Here is a 23,782-nt window from a genome sequence, read left to right on the forward strand (position 1 = left end):
GACACACGGATGTTTTGCAGCACAGACAAGAGATTAAAATGTGCTGAACATTCCCTTGGTGCAGCTGCTCCAGAAGAGCTGAAGCCCCCCCAGTGCTGCCCTGGTACCCTGGGTACTTACACAAGAGAGCTGAGGGCCGCGGGACCGAGGTGGTGCTGCTGCCAGGCAGACACCTGCCCCAGGGACAGCATTCCTGGGGAGTTAAATCCCTGCAGGGCAGACAGGTCTGCGCTAGTCAAGGAGTAATCTAGGAGGGAAAAACAAAAAAACAATCAAGTAATGTACTGGGGGGTTTATAGATATAACATACATATATAAATAAACACAAAGGCTTTCTGCCCAAAACAAATAAAGGCAGCTGATGCAAAGGAATCCAGATGTGAAAACTGAAGTCTGAGAGCAACCCTGCCAAGCTCAGGGGGAACAGAGGCCTCCAAATGAAAATTTTTTTTGCGTTCTGCTTTCAGTTCCTCCATGTTGCTGTCAGGGACCTTGTTCCAAACCCACAGGTACAACACGTTAACGCAGTGTATATACAGAGGTGTGCACCTTACAGTAAGACCTGGCATTTTTGAAGACATTTCAAAATGAAATAAAAAGGGAAGAGTCCATGTGAGTCACTGGACAGGGATGGTGAATCTTGCCCCGAATTCACTGCAGACACCTGGGCTGTGGTTCAGGTCCCAGGTGGGAGGTGGCAGCTCCTCAGCCAAGACACAGGTACCATTTGGGGGGTTCACAATGCCACCAAGTTCCTGGTCCTACAACCTTCATCCAAAACCAAGCCCTGAGCAGCACTGGCTGCCCAGGCAGGACAGGGACCCCTCAGTGCAGTCCTACTGTAGCACATCCCATCCTCTCCCTCCCCACAATATCACTCCTCAATGTCTGATTAAACTGTCATCTGTGCACCGAAGGAACAAAAGAAACCTCTTTGTGTGGAGCAAGAAAACACCATTCTTTAGAAATTCAACTTCAGAGGACCCCAGAGGATTCGATCTATTCCAACCCCAGCCAGCTGGTGGCTCTGGCTGCTGCAGGGCTCCCTCACTTCTCACTTCCTTCACAGAACTGAAGTTGTTTGCACTTGATCATTATCACTCATGTTTTCGTTCAGGTTTGAAAACAAAGTCAAACTCTGCTTTAAATTATTTTGTAATAAAGCTTCCTTAAAATAATTTTTAGTCTCTTGAGAAGGGGACAAAATGTGAGCAGCCAAACTCAGGCTGCACTGCCACCAGAGGAACCAAATGTTCCACTTAAGTTCAGCTTGGCTTTAATTTTGGGGGGCTTGGGGTTTTTTTATAGTATTGTCCCAAAATGTCTCCACCAGTACAATCTCCCTCTCATTCTCCTGAGATGAGCCTTCTTGAACAATCTCCCCCTCCCATCCACTGACCTGTTTGCAGTGGATAAAGTCTTGATTTCCCTAAAACAGCTCAGCTTGGGAGGAGAATCCAGGGCCAGCAGGGGCCTGTGCTGTCAGAGACCCACACACAAGAACCTTCCTGAAGGCCTCAGGAGTCCCAGCTGCTCCCAGCAGGTGAAGCTTCTTAGGCTCCCTTTTTGTTTCATTTCTTCTCACTCATTTGTCACTTCTGCTGAAACTCTGGAAACCCTCACAGGTATTTCTGCACAGCTTCAGAAAGGTTTGTCCCAAGATGATTCACCCAAAAAGTCCCACTTGCAAGACTAAAACTGAATTTAAAAAATAAAGGAAAAATAAAAACTGTGCAGCCCCTGCAGTGACCCAGACATGCACTGAGCCTTCAAAGCAGCCAGGCCTCGGACACCCGCCCAGTGCAGCCCAGGTACGCCCTGGAGATGGATGTGCTGGGCTGATGGGATTTGTCAGAGCAGACCTAAGGAGATAGGAATTCAGTTCCCATGTAATTTCTTTCCATTGCAATTACAGCTTTTATGACCATGGACAATTAACTTCTGACACTTCAGATAGAACGTGTCTGGTGACAGGGCTTTGAGGAGGTATTTTTCCAAAGACCACATAAGTCACTACACAATTAGTGCATTATTAATTCCCTATATAATCACATATCTGCTGGCAGTGACAGGACACCCCTGCTGCAGGAGTGACCTGACGTGAGATGTACACACAAGAGCATCTTCTGCACCACAGAAACTGTAACTGTGGTGACCCTCACAAGCAGCACCCCCAAGTTTGTACCTCTGCAAAACAACTGCCCTGAAGCCAGGAATTTATTTATGGCTTGGTGTGCTCTGCTCAGGTGTCAATTACTAATTAACTGATTGCAGGGGGCTTGAATTTTTGGTTTTTTTTTAATGCCTGGACTGTAACTCAGTCCAGAAGAACCAGTAACTCAGTCGATTCTGGCCCTTCCTCCAACAATCTACAGAATACCAAAACAGATTATATAAAACAGGGTATTTGTGGAAAACTGATATCCAACATTTTAATTAAGGATTCAAGAGCTGAAGCTATCCCTTCCAGTCCTGAAAAAAACAACCCTATCAATCCAGAAAAACAATTAAGGTATTTAAATTTTATCTTAGTCCTTGAACTGCAAAACTGAAATCGTGCTGTAAGTGGTGACTACCCTGAGAATCCCCAGGCAACAATTTGGTTTCCACATCAAATTTCTTTCTGCAAATCCCCTGAAAGGTTCAATCTAATAGAAACGATTCTAAAGTGCATGAAAACCACTAAAGGCTAAAAGCTTTGCACAAATTATTTGCATTATCAAAGGAAATGGGCTGGAGTTTAAAATCACACCCTAGTGGTACCAGCACTTGTCCATTACGTAGGACATCAGTTCCCACTGCCTTTGCTGCTCCCTGAGATTCAAGCCCCTCTCAGCTTTTGGATGTTTCAGCCACCAGCTCACAGGTTATTCTGAGTGAGGGATGCAGCCAGCGCTGCTCCTCAAACAGCATCCAGCTGGACAGAAGGGATGTGTCAGGTGAAACTCAGTGTGGCTCCTGTGAGCAGGGACCAGAAGGGTTTGCTCTGAACAGCCACTGAGCATAAGAACTGAACCAGCTCCAGGGCAAGAGTCAAAGCAAGGTCTGCATGTCCAGCTACCCACACTTAACTGATCAGCCAGAGCCATCCCCTGCTGCCCATGGCACTGCTCCTGCAGCCCAACTTCTGCACTCCCTGCTGCAGGGCAAACACAGCCCCTGGCTGAGGGGTGTGAGGAGAGCACAGCCCCTGTCCCAGGACAGCCCCTGGCTGTGGGTGCACCTTCCTGGCTGCAGCAGCGCCCAGGGCACTGCCAGCTAACGAGCTCATTAACACAAAGAGATACAAGAGGATGTGAGGTGTTTGGCTGGCTAAACTAAAAACTGCACTGAAGACTTTCAAAGCTCAGAGTAGAGAAAATGTATACAATCCCATCTTTGGGGGGTGGAATTCCACCAATGCCCTGGTGGATGTTGGACAACCCTTTTGGTGAAGAAATTTTCCCCAATATCCAACCTAAAAATCCCCTTGTGCAACTTGAGGCTGCCATTTCCTCATGTTCCATCACTTATTATTTGATTTTCATGAACTACTTTCCCAACCAGCAAACCACTCATCACTTTTACATTACGCAATGCCTTACATCACACCCAGCTTGGATAAAAAGTAGTTTTAAGGTCCTGCAGACAATAAAAGTATCTGAAGAACAGAAGTACTGAAGGATCAGCTACTGCCTAAACGTGAGGCACCCCAGTTCCCGGTGGGATTGCCACAGACTCAGTTTTGATGAGTAAGAGACTTAATTTGAACTGAACAGGAAAACAAAGTCAGGTGTCACAGAAATGTGAATTTCCTGGGCTTCTGACTCGCGTGGGCGCAGTCCCAGCCCTGACCCCAGCAGGGCTTACCAGTGTTGTAGGCAGTGGGCATGGCCGAGTACACGAGACCCTGCGGGGGCAGGCTCGGAGTCGTCACCGACACCACGGGGGTGGCCAGGGGCTGCGTGGACTGAGAGCTGCTTATCCTTTGGGTATTCTGCAAGGGATGGAAATAACAAACCTTGTGAGACCGGGGACAGCAATGGGAAATGCAGTGCCAGTGTAACAGAGCATTGCATTCCAGCGTGCTGCTCTGCTGCATCTCTGAATTAGGAACGCATCCTTTTTGTCAGGATTGGTTTTCTAAAAAAGCTAAAATATTTCAAGACAACCAAAACGATCTTGGCAAATTGAAATGAAAAATTAATTGAAGGCTCACCGGGCCACTTCCCAAGCATGCAGATTTCAACAGTGTTAGCAATGTAGGGCACACAAAAATAAATGCAATTTCTTAGAGACACACAAAACAATTCTCAGAAGTTCTTAAGTGATTTAAGAGTTTTGATTCTTATTTTTGAAGAGGTTTTAGTGCAGATGGTGAGGTGCAGTTCCACCAGAAGAGATTCTCCCACTTCACAGTTGTTTATCCAATTTTCCAAATTTCAGCTACCAGTTTTGACACTGTGCTGACTACACCTGTCCTGAAAGGAACACAGAGATCTTCTAAATTTGTGTTGATAAGACTTCAGTGATAAAATAATCTTGCTGTTCCCATGGTTCCTGAGAAACTGAGAGAGTACTTGTTATAATGCAGATATGTTTCCAAGCAAATGACACTTGACTTCACAAAGAGCAATGGTGCTTTTCTGACAGAGAAAATAGCTAAACTAGATTGTCTCAGGAAATTTAACTGTGGGCACAATTCGGCTTTTTAATAACAGTCTTTCTTTCCCATATACTGGAATGAACATCTGCAGCAAACACATCACTCAAAATAACCCCTAACCAAATTTGCTGGTTAGAAAATTAATTAAACACTGTGGCGAATAGCACCAGACAGCAAAGCTGCTGCCACAGAATGTTCTGCTCTCCATGGTGGCAACTGCAAATCTTCCTGAGAAATATGAGGTTCAACATTTGGCCAGGACAAATACTATCAAGAACCAAAAATGCTAGGGTTTTATTTTTCAAGAACAGATATTTACTTTTATCTGCAGAATTTGTAGAATTCTCTACACCCGGTATTTCTACAAGGAGCTGGCTTTCTATCTGCTAGAAATGTCATTTTTTAAAGCAAACTTCTCTCTATCTCTGAAAAAATATTTGCTACAAAAGGAGCAGTTTCTCATCTCTTTGGTAGGGTTCCATTTCATAACTTTACAAGACTGAAGTTACTACTCCTTTCCCTCATTTCAGACACAGGTATTTCAGGATCTGCAGCACTTAACTTTTTTCTCCACTCTAATCTTGAGAGAATGAGCAGCATTAAAAATGCATCATTCCCTTAAAAATATCAGAATGAGGAGGTACAGAAATGGGGCTGTATTCAATTTTAAACTTAAATTTATGAAGATGAATTGAGGGTTATCAATCTTGTATCTTTCCCATTTAAAGAAAGAAATATGTATCACAGCTCCCATCTTAAAATTAGCCACAGCTGTCACTGGCTGCCAGCTTCTGATCTCTCTCATGTCTGGCTGCTCTGGAATTCCCACCTTTGAGCCTCCCAAGGATTTGGGGGCTCTTTGACATTTGTTGCCAAACACACACATTGGCAGATGTGCCCTCCCTCCTTCAGAGCTCCCAGGTTTCAAAGCTCCAATTCCCAGAGAAAGTCCCTCTGATTTTCTGTAATTGATCCCTTTAAATCACTTATGTACTTCTGAAAATCTCCCCTAGACCAAGTTTATCTGGCATAAAGAGATGTTATTAGAACAGATTTTCGTGTCTGTCAGGAATTGACCTTTCTCCAAAGCTTTCTTGGATGGCTGCCTATAAAGTTGGGATTACTGCATAATGGAAAAGTAAAGAGGAATATACTGGGAAACAATCCAGACCAAAGGATTTCCTTACGGGACTTTTTTTTTGAGTGGCTAATAAAGGTGGTTTTCTGAGGTTAATTCTTTCTGAATATAGTTCTTGGAACACTCAGCCACACAAAGATACTAAGCAATATTTAGATGAGCCCAATATTTATTGTCCTTGGAGATTCATGACAAATTTCAGGATCTCTTTTTTTAAATCTTTTTAAGTGGTACAAATGTAGCAGGAAGAATTCAGCATCTCTGTCACGCTGCGCTACCGTCGGTAGCTGCTTTTCATATTCAGTGCTCAGCTCCAACACGCAGAGCGAGTGTTCACAGATGGGATTTGGAGGAATTAGCAGCAGACAGAACCCTGCAGGTGCAGCTTGTGTTTCCTTGCCACGTTTGAGGCAGACCCTGCACCTTTCCTTTGCGTGAGTGCTGCTGGCAGAGCCGGTCCCAGTTTCTGGAGCCACTAGATGGCCCACGCCGCACGCGGGACCCACGGCGGCTCCATCCGCAGGGAATCCCCCAGGCCAAGGGTTTTCATTCCAGTGCCATCTGATAAAAGTGCTTTTACACTGAGGTTTTGTTCTTGCACTGAAAACCAGACACTCCTCTCTGAAGGCGAGAGGAAAGTGGGAGAGCTCTTTAAGTGCTCAATGAACAAGACATCCCAACAATGCTTAAAAACTTCAATACTGAATATCAAAAACTATTTTCCCTTACTTTTTAAATCTATTTCTCATGTTTAAGATAAAAATCAACCAGCAGCATGCATTCATCAAGAAATTTATCTAAATCACTACATTTTCCATGCTTTCATGCAATTAGAGCCTCAAATCAGCAACAGGTCCATGTTCAACAAGTCAAGGTCTGTAATAGGTTGACTTATTTCTCTGATTCTGACACAGCATCTTCTGCCTGGTTTGTGCCACAGCAGCCAAACAATTTGAAATTTGCTCTAAAAATAAGTTACAAATTATTTTAGCCTTACGTTAATTTTCCAGACAGAATGCCAAATGTTAAAACCTTTTGGGGAAAAAAAAATAGAAAACACACAAATCCCAAGAGTTTCCTTTTAAAAGCAGAATATCTTTCCACTGGAAAAAAAAGGTAGAATTATTCATTTGCAATTCTCTGTTCCTTTTGGTAAACAGGGAACACCCCTGTGGTTTGATAATCTCACGCAGGATGAAATAATTCTAACCTCCAAAAAGGTGACCTCACCAGCAATGATGTCATCCCCTTGAAAGGAAGAGAAGTAACACAGGGCTGGTGTTACAAATCTGAAGAACTTCACAAGTGAAGCCACTTTCCAAAAATATTCCAGTAATTTAGGGGATGGGAAGTGATTATTTGTATTTCATATAGAAGGCAATACAAATCCTATAGACATGGACAGTTACTTTGTAAGGCTCTTTTCCAATGTTCCCTCCAAGAAAAACAGAAACATTTTCAGGAAAAAAAATAGAAGTTTACAAATGGCAAGTGCTGACTTTGGATGTGTTTTCAACTTGAATTGGTTGGGTTTTGAGTTTGATAAAACAAATGTATTTTTGTCTGCTACCAAGGGAACACTGGAATTATTTAAAATATGTAATGAAACTACAGTTAAAAAGCTGTAGTGAAAGACATTTCCAGCATCTTGCTGTCTCTCAGCAAACAGCAGCCCAAACTCACCAACTCCAATTCATCCTCCTCCGACTGTACTCAGCAAACAAGAGGGATAACACAGTTACTAAAAATAGCATTGCTTTCAAATGAAAGAAAAAGTCACGTTTGTGTGTCAGGATTTTGATTCATTTTAATTAATAATGTGGATTTGCCACCTGATTCTGTAGATAATACTGCTAGAAATGTAATACTTTGTGAAATTCGTGTCACATATAAAACCTGCTGTACTGAGAACACTGGCTTTGGGGAAATTGGTGCAGCAAGAGCTTGGTGACCCCAAGGACACGGCTGCACACATGGATGTGCAGCATGGCAGTCTCTGGCTGTCCTGATCTAATAAACCAGCTCAGCAACAAAATACTTTTCACATACAGCCATCATTCCATGACAGCATCTACTCTGAAATATCCCAATTTCCCCAAAAACACAAACAAACCCAAAGCTGAATATGATGTTCTTCACAACACAACATTAAATAGGTGCTGTGTACCAATAACATCAGAACTGCATTATTGTTGCTATTTCTAATTTGAAGTGCAATTGTCACTGTAATGATCAGCTAGGGTACTTCCTATCTCTCCTACACTTCAGTATTCCTAGAAAAACCTTTTTTTTTTCAAGATTCATTACTCTGAGGCTAATTATAGCTTTTGTTACTTGGATTAATTTGGTGTTATTCATCATGAGTACCAGTAACAAATGTAAGCACTTGTGGTGGCTTAAAGACAAACAGGAATTATACAGAGAGTACTCGTGTTGTTTATATCCTGCTCCTCCTGGTTATGGCCCATTCTTCCATACACAGAAAACATCCACAGAGACATTGAAAATTTCTACATGGCAGCAAAAGACTAAGACCAAAGGATTTGGCCAAATAAATTAAAGGAAAAACAGAGTAACACTTCCTGCAAGACCTGTTCTGGGCTCGAGGCCGTGGTTGCCTCATGGCTGACACGAAACTCGTGTGCTATTCCCAGCCTGGCTGGACAAACATCGGTGCCCAGATGCCAAAGTGCAGAGCAGCCCTGCAGAGCATCTCAGCGCTCTTTGATGGCCCCGCAGGACAGCCAAGGTCACGTTCCACGGTGCCACATCAGACCAGTGCTGCTCTCAGCCCTTCCTCACCACGGAAGCTGCACTCCACATCCCACAGCCATTACAACCCAGGAAGAACAGGTACAAAATGTGCTTTAGGGCACATTAATAGAGCTCACATCACCAATAAGATCAGCCATTCCTCCACGGAATAATGGACAGCCCTTTTTAAAACCCACATCCTCCAAAGCACTGGAGTTCTCAGTACCAAGTCAGAGGGATGTCAGATCAGAACACCAAAGTCCCCAGCCCCATCTCTATGATTATGCTCTTACCATGTTTAGGTCAGACTGCTGTTTGACAGCTGTAAGAATTCCTTACAAGCCGAACTTCTCCCCAGGTCACAATTTATACTTCTGATTTTCATCAGTGGCATTTCAGAATACAAACACCTCTCTATTCCTGTACCCTATGGTAAGCAGGTGAGACAGTTTCTCCCTGTGCATGTGGGCAGAAGAGTCAATTTCCACAAAGCCAGACCCAGAACAAATGTTTTAACTCACCAGTGGCGGCATCATGCCCTTGCTGGAGGGTGGGATGACAACACGGAGGTCGGGTTTGCGGTTGTTCATGCCAAGGTTTCCTCCTCCTGGTGGAGGTGGGGACTTTGTAGGCATGACTTTGCCTAGGCCATTCCCACCACCACTGGTACCAAGTAGACTTGGTGAAGCTCTGGAATTCACAAATCCATTTCCTGAAAGAGGAAAAACAAATGGACCGTAAGACTGAGGAGAAGGACAATACAAAATTTTGGTGCTCATGTACCAGTTATGAAATACTTATTTCCTAAAACTTCCGATAACAAACTTCCCACAAGGGGCTGAGTATTGAACAATCGAACAAACACGAACCACTCTGACCAGAGGATCAATATGGAAAGGGAATATCACTTCAAGGACACACTGTGGCAGCTTAAACGCTGAGAAGAGCAAATTGCCGAAGAACTATTTCTAATAACATCCGTTGTGTTCAGTTTGCCCTTTGAAACTCCTCCAGGCTGAGGCTGCAGAAAAGAGAGGGTTTTGCACAAGTCCACTTGGTCCCCACCCCCACAAAAGAGAGCATGGACTACACTGAATTGTTGCCTGTGAGAACAAAAGATCAGCTCTTAAAATCTCTGTTTCTAAAATTTATTCTTCATATACCTCCAAGATCTGTAGGACTAATTTCAGCATCAATATTTACTGTCTGATTGTTATATTTAACAAGGGAAACAAATTCTTTCCCTTCAAATTCATTCCAGATATACACATCACTTATGCCCACAGGTTTATTTAACAAAGTCTTTCTCTATCTTACTCCTGGTACTTGTTTTAAGTGGAATTGGACAAGCCAAAGCCTACAGATACAGGATTCAGCACTGAAATCTCCAAAAGCTGAATATGCTCAAGGTAGAGTCCTCAGCTCACACTCAGAACTGACCAGAAAACAGCACCAAGGCAGTAAATCAGTGAAGTGCCCAGTATTCTATTTTTCCATCCTGACAGAAGCACCAATCATGTTAACCAAAATATATTTCTCAGAAAAAAAATTAAAGCCACATTCCAATCACAGAATATTTATAGCAACAATTCCCAAAATACACAAACCTTATTCAGCTGCAAACAGAAAAAAAGTTCTTAGGAAGAATTTTGCAACAGGGAACCCCATAGTTCACCCTACAGAACCTGTGTGTGTGTGTATAAATAAGCACAATTCATAGTAAGATTCTGTTTGCACTAATACTGCAGCTCTGAAAGCAGCTTTTATAGGCACAATTGGGGAAAAGTCTATGAGACAAAGTTCACTGTGTGGGAAATTCTCTCCTAATCACCCATAGCACCACACTGGCATGAATTTTGCATTATTATTCTAATTTGAATAGGCCCTTATGCCCAATCCAATTTTATTGCATTAAATACATATTAATCTAAAAGCAATTAAAATAAGAAAGTTGTCAGTGTCACATTCTACCATCTTTACCAGCATTTTAAATGCCTTTAAAAGCACAGCAAGAAGGAAGAACAGCAACATGTCACAGCAAGGGCACAAAACCTCATGGAAATGCCTGGTATAACCAAGATACTCAGCCAGGGCACATGAGAACCTCGATGGGAATTCACCAGGATGCTGCGAGGAGGCCTCCTCTGGATTTACTCACTGTGTGGATTTCCCACTGTGCCAAAAGCCTGACCATACATGGATGATCTGATATGTCCCTTGAGTTTTTCAAGGTTAACAGAAGGTTAACAAAGCAAGGAGGAGTCATTCTAATTTAGTACTTTCCTGAAGCATTTGCATAGGAGGTATGGGAATATGACTTTTAACTCAGAACTTATGGGGGAAAGAAGGAACACAGCAGAAAGTAAAGTGTTTAATGTCAGCATTCTTCCTTCTGTATTAAAAACCACAGCAAACCCTCATTTTGTGATTAAAGGATCTACATTCCTCAGCAGAAAACAGCGGAATTTATTCAGATGCTTTTAGGGTAGTGATAAAATTTAGGTGGAGGGGTTGAAAAGCTCGGCTGGAGCTGAGAATACATACTACAGCTAAATATACTCTTGACTGGTAGGAGAAAACTCTCCACAGCTGGGTCACATGGAAAAACCAACAAGCCAAAAGGAGAAATTTAGTTCCGTGCTACCTTTAAGGTTCCTGAAATGGAGATGGTTTTCGTAGAATCGTGATTTTGTTAACACAGTTACGCATCAATTCCTATCCATTATAAATGAGGGCAGCATGAGCTACAGCCAGCCTGCAGAGACTGAGAGACATCCTACACAATGGACAGGGTAAAAATTACACGGATTTGCAAACATGCTAGGGAGGAAAGACACCAGAAAATGGCATAAATTTCACTAATTTATACTTGAAACTTTGTGATGGCATCCCCCATTTTCAGCAAAAATGCCAGAGCATTTAAAGAACTTAATGTTATAATGGAAGCAAAGTCTGGGCTTTAATACAATCAGCAGCAGCATTTTATTACTCACTGGGGCTGTGTCACCTTTCCATGGCAGGGCTGTGAGTTCTGAGCAGTTTAAGCTGCACAACAATCCCACTCTGTACAAACAATGGGGTTCTGTACAGCACTTTGGGCCATCCTATGATACCATTTCCTGTCCTCTGGTTCAAGTATTTCGGTAGCCTGTGTGTTAAATCTGGACAGTGTCTCTCTTCCACACCCAATCCAGTTATTTCCTGAGCCCTTACTCCAAGCCTCTGCCAGTCCTTCAGAAACATTTCTTGCTTTCAGTGGTGCTGTCAAAAATAACAAACTCCCTGCCACTGCCTGCTCTCCGCAGTATCAGGCAGCAGCAGGGCAGAGTCAAAGCATTTCTTCTGACAAAAGGCTGAGCACTTCTCCAAAGGAGTGTTTAGAATATATTAAAAATGGGAGAAACAGTAACAAAAAATATCCTAAGTGTGCAATAATACCATGGGTATGAATCCCATTGCAACCCTTTGTGATAAAGAGCCGGCACTGAACACTGAGCAAACACTGGAGTGTCTGTATCGATCATCTGAAGGATCACATGCTGGGGCTGCAATAAGAGTGCAGAATATTCATTTTTAGTATGAAACTTCAAGCCTTTTTCCTTGTAATAATCTAATAAGAAAATCAAATTACCAGTTAAGAGTGAAAGGATAACTGAACGTGTGGTATTTCTTAGAGGAAGGTCAGGAGCCAGAAAAAGATAATGATTACAGGATGATGCAACTACACAGCCCTTTGCCAAACCGAGCCCTTAATAACCCCATAAATTCTACTTACTATTTCATATAATACAGAAATTGTTTCTGCCCTACCCACTACAGATCTTCCCCAAAGACAATACTTTATGTTTAAAAACATTTTCAAACTGGATATGGAAACAGAATATAAAATCCTACATGTGTGTAAAAATACAACCGTTTTTACTTAAGAAGGAAGAGTTTTATTTAACTCCAATTCCTTAAAACAGACATGAAAGCATGTTCAAAACAGTCTTTTGGAAAACAGACACCAATGCATATATAAGATCTCAATTATATGAATCATAATTTAATTAGATTTGATGATAACAAACCCTGCCAACATACATTAGCCTACTTCTTGTTTAGTCAGAAAGTGTTTACTTTTGAAACAACTTTTTTTCTGAAGTGAAATGTTACAACCCACCCATGATACCAACTGGATATTCTGCCTTCAGAGACATAATACAGCTTAATCTCATTTACTGTCCTGCAGCCCAAGACACAGCATTCAATTACATGAGCCAGACTCATATTTCACTACATAAATCACATCAGCTGAAACAATGAACACACGTGGCTGGAAAGTACTCCATGTACTTATTACTACTCAAGAAATAAATTATAGGCATTGATGCCACTAATTTTTTTTATTTTTTTTTTTCTGGTGGTTCATTTTGGACAAAAACTGAACACAATTATACACAGTTTCGGAATAATTGTGGGCAAGCAGCTAAACCATGTAAGATTAAGCAAAAATAAGGATTGTAGTAAATAAATATTTATGCCTCCAGTGACATCATAGAACCCAACAGACGTCACATATTTAGAAGCAAACTGAAAAACATGTTTGCAACACATCATTGATTCACGAGGCCAGATAAGATCTACTGAAGGAAAACATTTACATGAAGAACTTTGGGCAGGGGGACATATTGCAAGTAAAACCAACAATAGCATTTCTGTGTGCATTAGTTGCTCAATTTGTTTACTTTTGGGGTTTAGTATGACAGATTCAAGTGGAAATTAAAAACAGCAGATGCCATTCCTACCATTTTCAGCTCTGCACAGCAATCACTGCTGATTCTGCCATCACTTCAGAAAGCTCCAGTTCTGTATTAGCTTTGGAAAGAATTTACTGTAATATCTCAAGGAATCTGAAATAATTGTATTTCCACTGATCTTTACAAATCAGTGTTTCAGATAATACTATAATCAGAATTAAAATATACCTCTGACAGTAATATAAAGTCTTGAAACATGTGTAACATGTAAGATTTATGCTTCTAAGGCAGTACTTTAGATATTAAAAGGCAGCAAAAAAGAAATACACATGACTAAATGTCAAGGGAATGCTTAGTCATGTTACAGAACTTTAAAAAGAGCTCATTTCCCAGGTTGTTGGAAATTTTCTTTTGCCTACAGCTACATAAAAGGAGAATGAATTTTCAAGGATATTTAGCATTTAAAGGGGTGGCTATTATTCAGAATGCAATAGCAAACCTAAATAAAGACATATTGCTCTTGTATCTGAGTGAAACATCACCAACAGCAACTGGATGTCTTTTAGGTGTTTTGTCAATTAAACAGATTACAGTTAATTACATCAGTTTACTTCCTAAGCTTGCTGATTTTTGTGTGTCTATACAAAGTCAGTATAAAGAGAGGCAGAGAAAGGAGGAGAAAAATGCAATGTTTACCACAGCCTGGGATGTGGCAGTGTATCCTGAGCAAGGGGACATCATGTAAATGTTGAGACTTACTTTAACAGCTGGGAGATTAATAATTTGTTCTGTGTAAGGAAAATTCTAACCAGAATTGTCATGTAAATGACAGAAATTTTGGTAAGATAACAAACACACATAGCAAGATAAGAAATTTCAGCTGAAACCTAAGGGTAGTTCAGGGGCTGAACTGACCTCATGTCATGCAGATGGATGGTTTCCAAGGAATAAGAGCTACAGTTAAAAAAAAAAAAATAATCAAATACCTTCTTTCTTCTTACCAGCATGTTTTTATGCTGATTTCAGCCAGTCATTTCTTGTGAGCTGATTTAATCAGAGATCGATGGATGGATCAGCCTTTGTTGTGTGCTGACAATGTCCAGCAAAGGAGAAGTGCTCAGCTCACACTCTGTGGAACAGCTGCCCTGCAGCTCACTCCTACAACTCCTTTTTCTTCAGGAGAGCCTGGAAGCTGCAGCAGTCAACAGGCTCGTGTTCCTCAGGGATCCCTCAGCCCCTTCCCTGGGTACTGACCTGTGTCCTCTCCAAGATCAGAGCAAGGCAAGCCACGATGCCTCAACACTACTGACAGCACAGCAGGAACCTTTGTGTGCTGCATTTAGCAGCAGGTGAACAAATATTCCGGAGCCAGATCCCTTTCCATAAAGCTGGGAAGTAAGGAGATCCGACTAGGGAAAGCCTACCTGGGACTGATCCTCCCTGTCACACTGAAGAGGAAGCACAGACATGAAATAGCACCAGGAGTGCACAGCCCAAAGTAGAACATGCTCAGGGTTTATTTACAGCTGCTTTTTTAAGGTGGTCCCTCCCACAGGGCTAAGGACTGTATCTGATGCAGGTTAAGAGGCTGGAACAGGGACATTATGTAAACATCAGAGTGGGGTAGAGGCAGAAGAAAGCTGCTTTCTTAAGGAAGAGGCTGATAGCATCAATGCAGAACACTTGCTTGAAACTGCAAGAGGTGTTTTTCAGGAGTCAGCTGGATACTCCTACTGGGGTGTCTCATTTCACAAACCAAACAAGACTAGAAAGGTGCGCACAGGGAGCCTTTCTATTATTGAAGCCTCTGGTGCACTCCAGACTGCAGCAGATTCAGACTTGTGCAAAACCAAGCTCAGAGATTCTTTTATCCTCACACACAAAATGCTCCCCCCATCAGCCAAGCCCTCAAGACAAAGGGAACACCATTTACACCTTTACAGGTGTGGCTATTCCCAGTTCTGTCTTGATCCCTTTCTGGCAACTCCAAGCAGTTTTACAGGTGTGTGCAAGCTGTCAGCGGCACCTCTGCAAAATCCCTCCTCGGGCCAGGATAAAAGACCACACAGGATCTAGACTGAAGTAGAGATCCAACAGCTCACAAGACACAGCTTTTCCAACAGATACAGCCTTCAGTTCTGCTCCAAAGAAAATCAGTATTCCTGAGGTTATTTCACATTCTCAGAACCTGAAGATTAGTGAGGACATTAGAGAAGGTACAGCTCTGGAACAAAGAGCAGAAATTCAGTACCCAAGCAGACCAGGTCTTTTTTATCCATTCTCCTGATGGTAAAAATGTAAGAGGAAAGACAATTTCAATTTCTCTTTTCCAAAAAATTAACTGTTTCTATAATCGCATTACTGACCGGAAGGGCTATTTCACTGACACAGAAATGTGCAGACAAAAATTACTGCGTCTTTGTGAAATCAAAAACAGCCTCCACTTGCAAAAATTCCTTAAGAAACCCCTGGGACTGGGAAGAGCTTAGGTCTCAAGGTTTATGGTTTTCATGCAGCCTTGGCAATGAAAACCAGCTCAGGTCCTTAGCATGGCTCTGGCTCAACACCCCAAGTGCAAGGCTTGGAAGAAAAAGTAGAGACAGAGTAACCGTGGTGGCATTTCTGAGCTTTCCCGATTCTCAGAGTCCTCAAGGATGGCACAAGGACACTGCAAGTGCATTTCACTGGCAACCTGTGGATGATTCATTTGATGATACAAATCTATTGGAACACAGCAAAGCAGAACTCACAGCAAACTGGAATATCCATCCATCCATCCATCCATCCATCCATCCATCCATCCATCCATCCATCCATCCATCCATCCATCCATCCATCCAGTCCTAAGCCAAAGAAACTCTCCCCTGTTTCTGGGCTCGTGAGGCTCTATTTTGCCAAGTGTTCTCCACATCCTGGTGATATGAGACTCCTGGAGCACCTTTGATGCCCATCACAAACTGAACAAGGTTTAACATTGAGCAGGAGCAACAAGATCATCAATGTTCTAGCCCAGAAACATTTAATCTAATTAACAGAAAAAATAAATGAGCTCTAGAGCAAACTCCATTATAATGCTGGACATTTTTTCCCTCTCAAAACTGGTATATTTGCCAAGTAAAAATTTTCAGCAAATGTTTTTTATGTGGTGGGTAGAATTTTAAAAATATTACAAAATGAAAATGCTTTTTCAGAGTTATGACAGCTGCATGTGAAGTAAGCTCTCAGTATTATAAAGTGATCACAAAATTTTCTGTTCTGGATATAAAAAACCACCTACCAATCTTTGCTACAACATGCAGATATTTTTACTCAAAGTTATTTTCCACAGAAAAACTGTTAAGTTGGCAGATTGACTGCTAAAGCAAATCATTTCCATTCCAATCAAGTTACACAGGACTTGAGAAAAAGACTCATGTGAACTCAATATGAGCCATTTTATGCAACATCTTTGTTTGAACTGGGTCCCAAATAAGCAATATAACCTTTACTTGTTTGTTACTAAGAGAAAAAGGCATTTAAGTGTCTTTCAAGGAAATGAGAACAAAATCTCAGATACACAAGAACTTCATAATATTGAAGAAGATTAGTTTTTCCTTGATTTATTTATTTGTAAGAGAATATCTGGGAATATGGATATGTCAGTACTCCATCTTTACCTCCGACATCACTCCTATAAATTGTGAGCTGCAAATCTGGCACGTGACCTTTCACTACATCCATAGAAAAAGTCCCCATTCCTAAGAAGTTAAAAAATAACCTGGAAGCTAAAAGAAGAAAATAGATTTTATAAAAGTGAATTCTACAATAAATGTAGCAAGAAACTAAAACCATTATTGTCTGCAGACATAATTAACAAGAGATACATTTCAACAGCAGCTGTCAAGCTCAAGTTGACAGCAGATTTAGTCAATCTGGTTACGTATGATTTCTTGATTCTGGCTGTAACTGAGAAGGTTCCTGTGCACCTGTCAGTAGTTAAAAGTTTTTATGCCATGACTTACAGCAAGTGGAGCTCTGACAAGTCCTCTGATTTAGCATTCTGGTGTTAACCAGGTATTTGAGTTTCACTAGAGGTACTTAAAGATGTTCCCCTGTTCTTGTACAGTCACAACTCTCACTTGCATGACAAACCTTTCTAGAAGTGAGTGGGTATATGTATAACATCTTGGGTGTGATGTTCTGCAAAGTAAGAGATAAGTGATGCATTTTGACTTTTTACATAAACTATTAATAAATGCAAGGAGGCAAACATTTTACTGCATTAAATATGTTCCCCAGGCTGCTGTAACTGGCCATTTCTAGAGTTTGATACCCTACGGCAAGCACTGTAACCACTGTTTTATTTGCTTATTGAAGCAAGGAGTCTTCAATCTGAAGCTGCTCTTAATAAAACCTGATTTGGGAAAAGAGGCCTGAAACAGCCTGATAATAAACTTATTTAGTCTGACTTTAAAAATTCTATGGAAATCAACATCTGACCTCTACAGTTTCTAAAAACAGTCATCTTTTTTCAACTGAGGAAGTTTCCTCCATTTAAAATCTTGCCTACCTGATGGAAACCACTCTTTAATATTTCATATCTTTGCTGCACATAGCCAAGGAATGGATAAAGAGTGGAAAGTCAATCCTGTGCTTTCAGCCTTGGAGAGTTGCAACATTTTTTATTCATCAATTCAATTGCCTGACTTGATGTTCAAAGAACTTTTCCCCAGCTGCCACACTAAGTAGCCAGTGGGCAAACACTGAAAGGTCAACAGTTGCTTCTCTAATTCCATGCTATGAACACTTCCCAAGGGGGGTTAGGTGTGTTTGCAAATCTGACCTTCAGCCAGCACGACTTCCAGTGGCAAGGAAGAACGTGACCAAAGTGGGTGAGCTGTCATTTATTTTGTCTGTCTGTGGCACGACACATTTCAGTGGCTGCCTGCCCCTCTATCAGAGTGCTAAATTTTGTTCAGGAGACAAAATACTATTGAAATGAAAAAGTGCTATCATATATTTTTACTAAAGGCCAAAAAATACCGTGGATTTGATTTTTGGCAAGATATTTATTTTGTTTTCAAAAGAAATTCTGATCATCATCCAAAACTAAGACATATCTTTAGTTATCCGTTTCCAAGATTTATTGCTTTCTTCATATCACTGCTAGAAAATGATTAGCAAGATACACATGGCAATACAAACAATACGGTCTGTATTTGCTTCATTCTGATTGGCACCACAACCAGCATCAAACCAGATCCTGCAAATACTGAAGTTGAGAACTGAGCTGAGTTGCCTTTAGTGCAGTAATTCAGATTTGGCAAACATAAGATGTTTTTAGAATGCTGTAATTATACCTGTAGAGAAGCACAAAAGCAGCAGCAGCACACTACTACTGAAAACCACTAAAATAAAAAAGGCAAATATTACTGAAGTGGAAAGGGCACAGCAGTAGAAAGTTAAATGCCTGATAATAATTTATAAAACTTGACAATAACAGTGCAGCTAAAATAATTACAACCTTTGTTCTTCCACAGCCACTTTTTCCAAAGAGTCAAAATAAAAAATTGCTTTTGAATAACTGAAGAAACTGAAACCACAAGACTATTTTTTGTAACAAAGTCACAATACTGCACTTACCCACTGGACTGGTACCAGCTCCATTTGGCACTGAGAGATCAGTTGTCCCCAGCATTCCACCTAACCAAAATAAGCCAGAGCATTAAACTGACTTGCCCCATTAGGGTACCATGTAATTCTGTACATCAAAACTTCAACTGTGCAAATGCACTGAAACCACCGAGAACTTGTAACTTGGGAGGGTTTTTGTGGGTTCTGACAGAAAATGCCAGGGGGTGTGGCGGGAAGGGGCAGCAGCAGCAGAGCTCACCTGCGTTGCCGGTGCTGGGCGGTCTCTGCGGCGCCCCAGGGGACACATTGCGGTGCAGGGTGCTCTGGGGTGGGGACAGCATGGTTGTGTCCGTGAGCGAGGAGCTGGCAGCCAGGGATGGGGACACCAGGGAGCTCCCTGGGTTGCTGTAGGTTAAAGTGTTGGGATTGGACACTGGAACCGTCACCGACATGGAGAAGTTCTGGGCGGGCAAGCCGGGCTGCAGGACAGAAAACGAGGAACAACAAGACAACACCGTTAGCATCAACTGTGTTTGCAGAAACAGCACATTAGAAAATGTCTCAGTTATAGCAGTTTGTTGGTTTTTATTAAAGTTAATTCTGTTAGTTTTTAAACTCTATTAAGCATACAGTTTTAAAATATCCATTTGTTGTAAAGTATTGTGTTAAATTCTTATACATCACATAATTACAGATCCAAAGAATTTACTCAAGCTTCGCGAATATGTAAAGTTCAAACAGAGAAAACTGAAAGTATTCATATGAATTCACAAGCTCATAAATACAACAAATTTAACCGTTAATTTGGATTATTACAAAGCAATGACAAGCTAAACATGTCTACAAATCAATGAACTGTTGTACCTTCAAAATGTAGCATAAACATGCACGTTACAAACAGTTATCACACAAAAAAGAACAAGTTAGTAAAAACATTTTCTAGTAATAACTTTGTCAATATATTGCTACTAATCTCTAAGACTTTGTTTTTCAACAGACTAGAAAAATAAACAAATCTTTAGGAAATCACAAAGTTCAATAATTTGAATTTAAACATTTCAGTTCCCCAAACCCCTGCTTGAATAACCACTTCATCTTTTTTGCAAATCTACTTTTTTTAATTCTAGTTTTGACAACATTATTTAAAAGGCAACTTTTTTCTGCAGTATATATGTTTGTTATTCAACAGCTATTGAATCAAAAGCTCAGCTGCCTGCCCATCTATGGTACTCATTTGGTCATGACTAACTTCTTTGGCCTCTGTCTCATTCCTATCCTTTGACAGTGATGGGTTTCTGAAACAAAAGGGACTACTTTTTTATTTTTTTTTTACAACTCCCATAATTACTGGAAACAAAACCATGACAGGTACAATTTAAGGGCAAAAGCCCAGTAGAATATTTACTGACAGAATAGAGAGGTGATAGTTGTGATTAGGAGGTTTAAGGCAGATGACCAACACAAATGACCTAGGAAGTACACTTTAAAGAATGCAATTTCATCATGTGCAGCTTAAAAATCATTTAGAATGATACTTCTGCATGAAAAATCAGATAATACATGAAATGTAACAATAACTATACTAATTAAAAAAGCAGAATATATTCTCTACCAGAAACAAAATCTCTTACTAGTGAGAGCCAACAACAATGTCCCTACTGAAGCATTCTAAGAATAATCATCAATTTTTGGCACAGATGGAAGGAAAAAGTAATGAAGCAGAACAACACAAAGCTAGCAAATCATTCACAGTATCTAACCAATGACAAGCCCTACTAGTGCTTGTTTTCAGGGGAAACTACTTGAAACTACTCAGTATCTTCCAAAACCAGGGTGTTTTCATACAGCACGCTGTCAAGCAGCTCAAACTAAACTGGAAATACCTGAAGTATGCTGAACACACTGCTAGGAGGTGACAGCTAGGACATTTTTTCTGTAGGCTCCTCGATACAGAACCAATAAGTGACAGCCTCCCCCCACACCTTACAATAAAGGCTGTCTCTGCCCATCTATGGTGCTCATTTGGTTACAACTGAATTCTTCACGCTTTGCCTCATTCCTATCCTTTGACAGCAATGAGTGCTCGAGAACAAGAGAAACTGTGTTCTTATACAGCCCCAGAAGTATTGAAAACAGAAACATAATTGGTCAAATTTGAGTTAGAAATACAGAGCTGTAGAACTGAAAAATAATGTTGCCCTTTTTATTTACACTGATCTTCACACATTTAGGCTGTTCACCAAAAACCCATTTAGCTGTTGGTGTGGTAGTGTTGTTATCACTGACAGATGAGGCCTGAAGATGTCTCAACACAGAAATGTCAGATAGCAAAATCTTCAAAACAAAGAAAACCAAAAATATATTGGCTTGATTCAAGCATAAAGTGCTAACAGAAGTGATGCTGGGTGTCAATGACTGTCAGTTTGCTGCTCAGTCCCCAGAGATCTCTTATGCTCTGCACAATTAAATGGTTTCCAATATCTGCAGTCATTTGGAGATACTACTCAAGTGCCCCAGGGTCTGTGCAGATTAACCTACCCAGTCCATCTCCTTTAACTGCTGCAAGATTTGCATTCTTAAAATATTCAAAGGCTGTGGCAGAGCCCTGGTATTAGTTTTCTTAGAAAATACTTAGTAATACTCAACACTAGCTGGTTTTTGTAGGTGGAAATTAAATGTCATCATGAACACCTCCACAAAAAACATGCAACATTTCCACTCCTTTTATCCCCAAACTGAAGTTCTGGAGCCAAGTGACTTATGGCTGCACACTGGGTTGGCACATGGGAGAAAATTTTCAAATATCTTTCAGTGTCCAAGGAAGTATCTCTCGGAATTTCAGAAGGAGCAATCTTTTGTGGCTCTCATTGTGCAGCAGTCTTGATTTTAAATACCTAAATAACTTTCTATATCCAGACTTGAGCAAAATAAATTCTACTGGTTAGATGACAGAATTAATCCAATTCTATTTGCCTGCTTGTCACATACTGTAAAATCCTGATCACCAGATACATGAAGGCCTACAAAATGTAAGTAAACAGTCCTACATCCCACAACAAAAACCTATCTTGCTAAATATTTTTAAGCAGGATTAGGTAATTCAGTAGGCTCCTGAAATTTTGAAATGTCTTGTCCCAAAGGTATGAAAAACTGTGAGTGCAAAACCAAAACTAGCGATGATTCCTCTTATTCTTTACAATAAAATGTATTTTAACAATATCACCAGGTATCACAATTTCGTTGTTCCTCAGAAGTATTTTTCCCTTCTCAAGCCATTACATCCTCTTGCTTTGAAGTGATTTTCAGTGGTAAGCAAACACCATGAAAATTCTCATGCATGTAAGAGAAGCACAAACCATACTTTAGTACTCACTGCGATTTTATGATTCCGCATCATATTATCAAACTCTTCATTAATTTTTTTATATTTTTCTTCTGTATGTGGCGTGAGCACATATGAAGTGTCAGGGTCCGGGCTGTCGCACCCTCTGTGTTCCTTCTTGTTCAGAGCCTAAATAATGAAGTTAATAAAAAGGATCAACAAATAAAAAGTAGAGATAAAATAAAAGTACTTACAGGGCCTCGCTTGAAAATAAAATCACTATCTTCATTTAGTTTGCTGAATCTGTCCTCCGATAGCGGACTGTGCTCAAAGTAATCGTCAGCATCAGGGCTCTCACAACCATTAAGGCCTTTCTTTCTTAAGGTCTGAAATACAATTGGAAAATTCACATACAAATCATACTAACTTGCCAAGAAGTTTTGTACACTACTGAATCATTCAGAGCCCCTGAAACTACATTAAACTTTCACAGACAAAAGTCACTGTTCAACAGACAGAATCAGTCTTTCAAGATAGTGGCAAAGTAAACAAAGAGAAAAGGTTCACCCAGGTGCCATCTCACAGGTAACTTCCCCCTACAACCACTTCATCTCCCCAGCATTGCATGCAAAATCATTTTCAGACACTGGCTGATGGAGTGAAGTTGTCTGACAAGGCACATTCAAGCCTGTGGCAAAGGAGTTAATGTATTCACTGGTAATTAAAAGCTAGTTTACTGGATCTTTAATGAATTGATTTTAGCATCCCAATTTTAATATTCACATTTTAAAGAGCATACAGTTATACTCTGACAAACATAGTGGCAAAGATTTTTGATCCAATAAACAACTGCAGGACATTAATATCTGTAACACTTGGTCTCAGTAGTTGATAAAGGCAGGATCTTCCTGCACTTCTGTCATCCTGCACGATAACAAGAACGGCCAAAAGAAATTACATAATCCCTCTCTAAAATGACTTAGTTTGCTAAATATAAGCTTTTTCAGAGTCCTTTAGACTAACTTTATGGAGCTACTTCCTGTTTTCTGCTGGAGAACTCACATCAACATCCCCTGGAAAAAAAAAAGCAAGCTTGTCTACAATCCAACCATTAAAGAAAGGATGTGAAACTATAGGTCTCGTGACCAAATTACAAGATATATTTATATCTCTTGTTTTTCTTTTTCACCCTATTACACAATCAGAACCTTTTCTCTGCAAGTTCTAATTTATAACCAAACAATATTTAAACCATTATCTGTGGAAAAATCTTTAATGTTTCAGAAAAAAAGTTTCAAGAGGAAAGCAATACAAATTTTAAACAGATTTATGTTATCTGTACACAAGGCAGCAGAAGGACTATACAGGCATAAGGGAGTTGTGTACTTCCTTTTTGTCAGAAATTATCTATATTCCATGAATTTTACATTAAAACCTCTAAAGATCAGAAATCTGCAAGCTGACGTTTCCAGCACCATAAAAACCCCCCATGTTTTCCTACAGAAGCAATTTCCATAACGCACAGAAATTCTGACTTAAAAAACAAAATATTTTAGCTCATAGTATTCACC

General features: G+C 40.6%; 1 protein-coding gene across 5 annotated transcripts in view; it reads right to left on the reverse strand.

The window, feature by feature from the left end:
- Positions 1-23,782, reverse strand: part of MEF2A (myocyte enhancer factor 2A) — an 82,139-nt gene that overhangs the window by 4,013 nt on the left and 54,344 nt on the right. Inside the window, exons 4-11 of one of the 5 annotated variants that reach the window (XM_088063250.1) lie at positions 22,466-22,597; positions 22,263-22,400; positions 19,149-19,368; positions 18,899-18,958; positions 9,059-9,249; positions 7,467-7,490; positions 3,850-3,976; positions 121-247 (exon numbers count right to left, since the gene is read on the reverse strand). In XM_088063250.1, coding sequence (XP_087919376.1) covers positions 121-247; positions 3,850-3,976; positions 7,467-7,490; positions 9,059-9,249; positions 18,899-18,958; positions 19,149-19,368; positions 22,263-22,400; positions 22,466-22,597 — 1,019 coding nt within the window. The remainder of the gene's footprint in view (positions 1-120; positions 248-3,849; positions 3,977-7,466; positions 7,491-9,058; positions 9,250-18,898; positions 18,959-19,148; positions 19,369-22,262; positions 22,401-22,465; positions 22,598-23,782) is intronic. The other 4 variants (XM_014251152.2, XM_005521611.3, XM_005521615.3 and 1 more) reach the window with 4 other exon arrangements.

Source organism: Pseudopodoces humilis, chromosome 16 (genome assembly GCF_049639895.1).
Source record: "Pseudopodoces humilis isolate 2021_Gansu_Grassland_sample_001 chromosome 16, ASM4963989v1, whole genome shotgun sequence".
Taxonomy (NCBI): Eukaryota; Metazoa; Chordata; class Aves; order Passeriformes; family Paridae; genus Pseudopodoces; species Pseudopodoces humilis.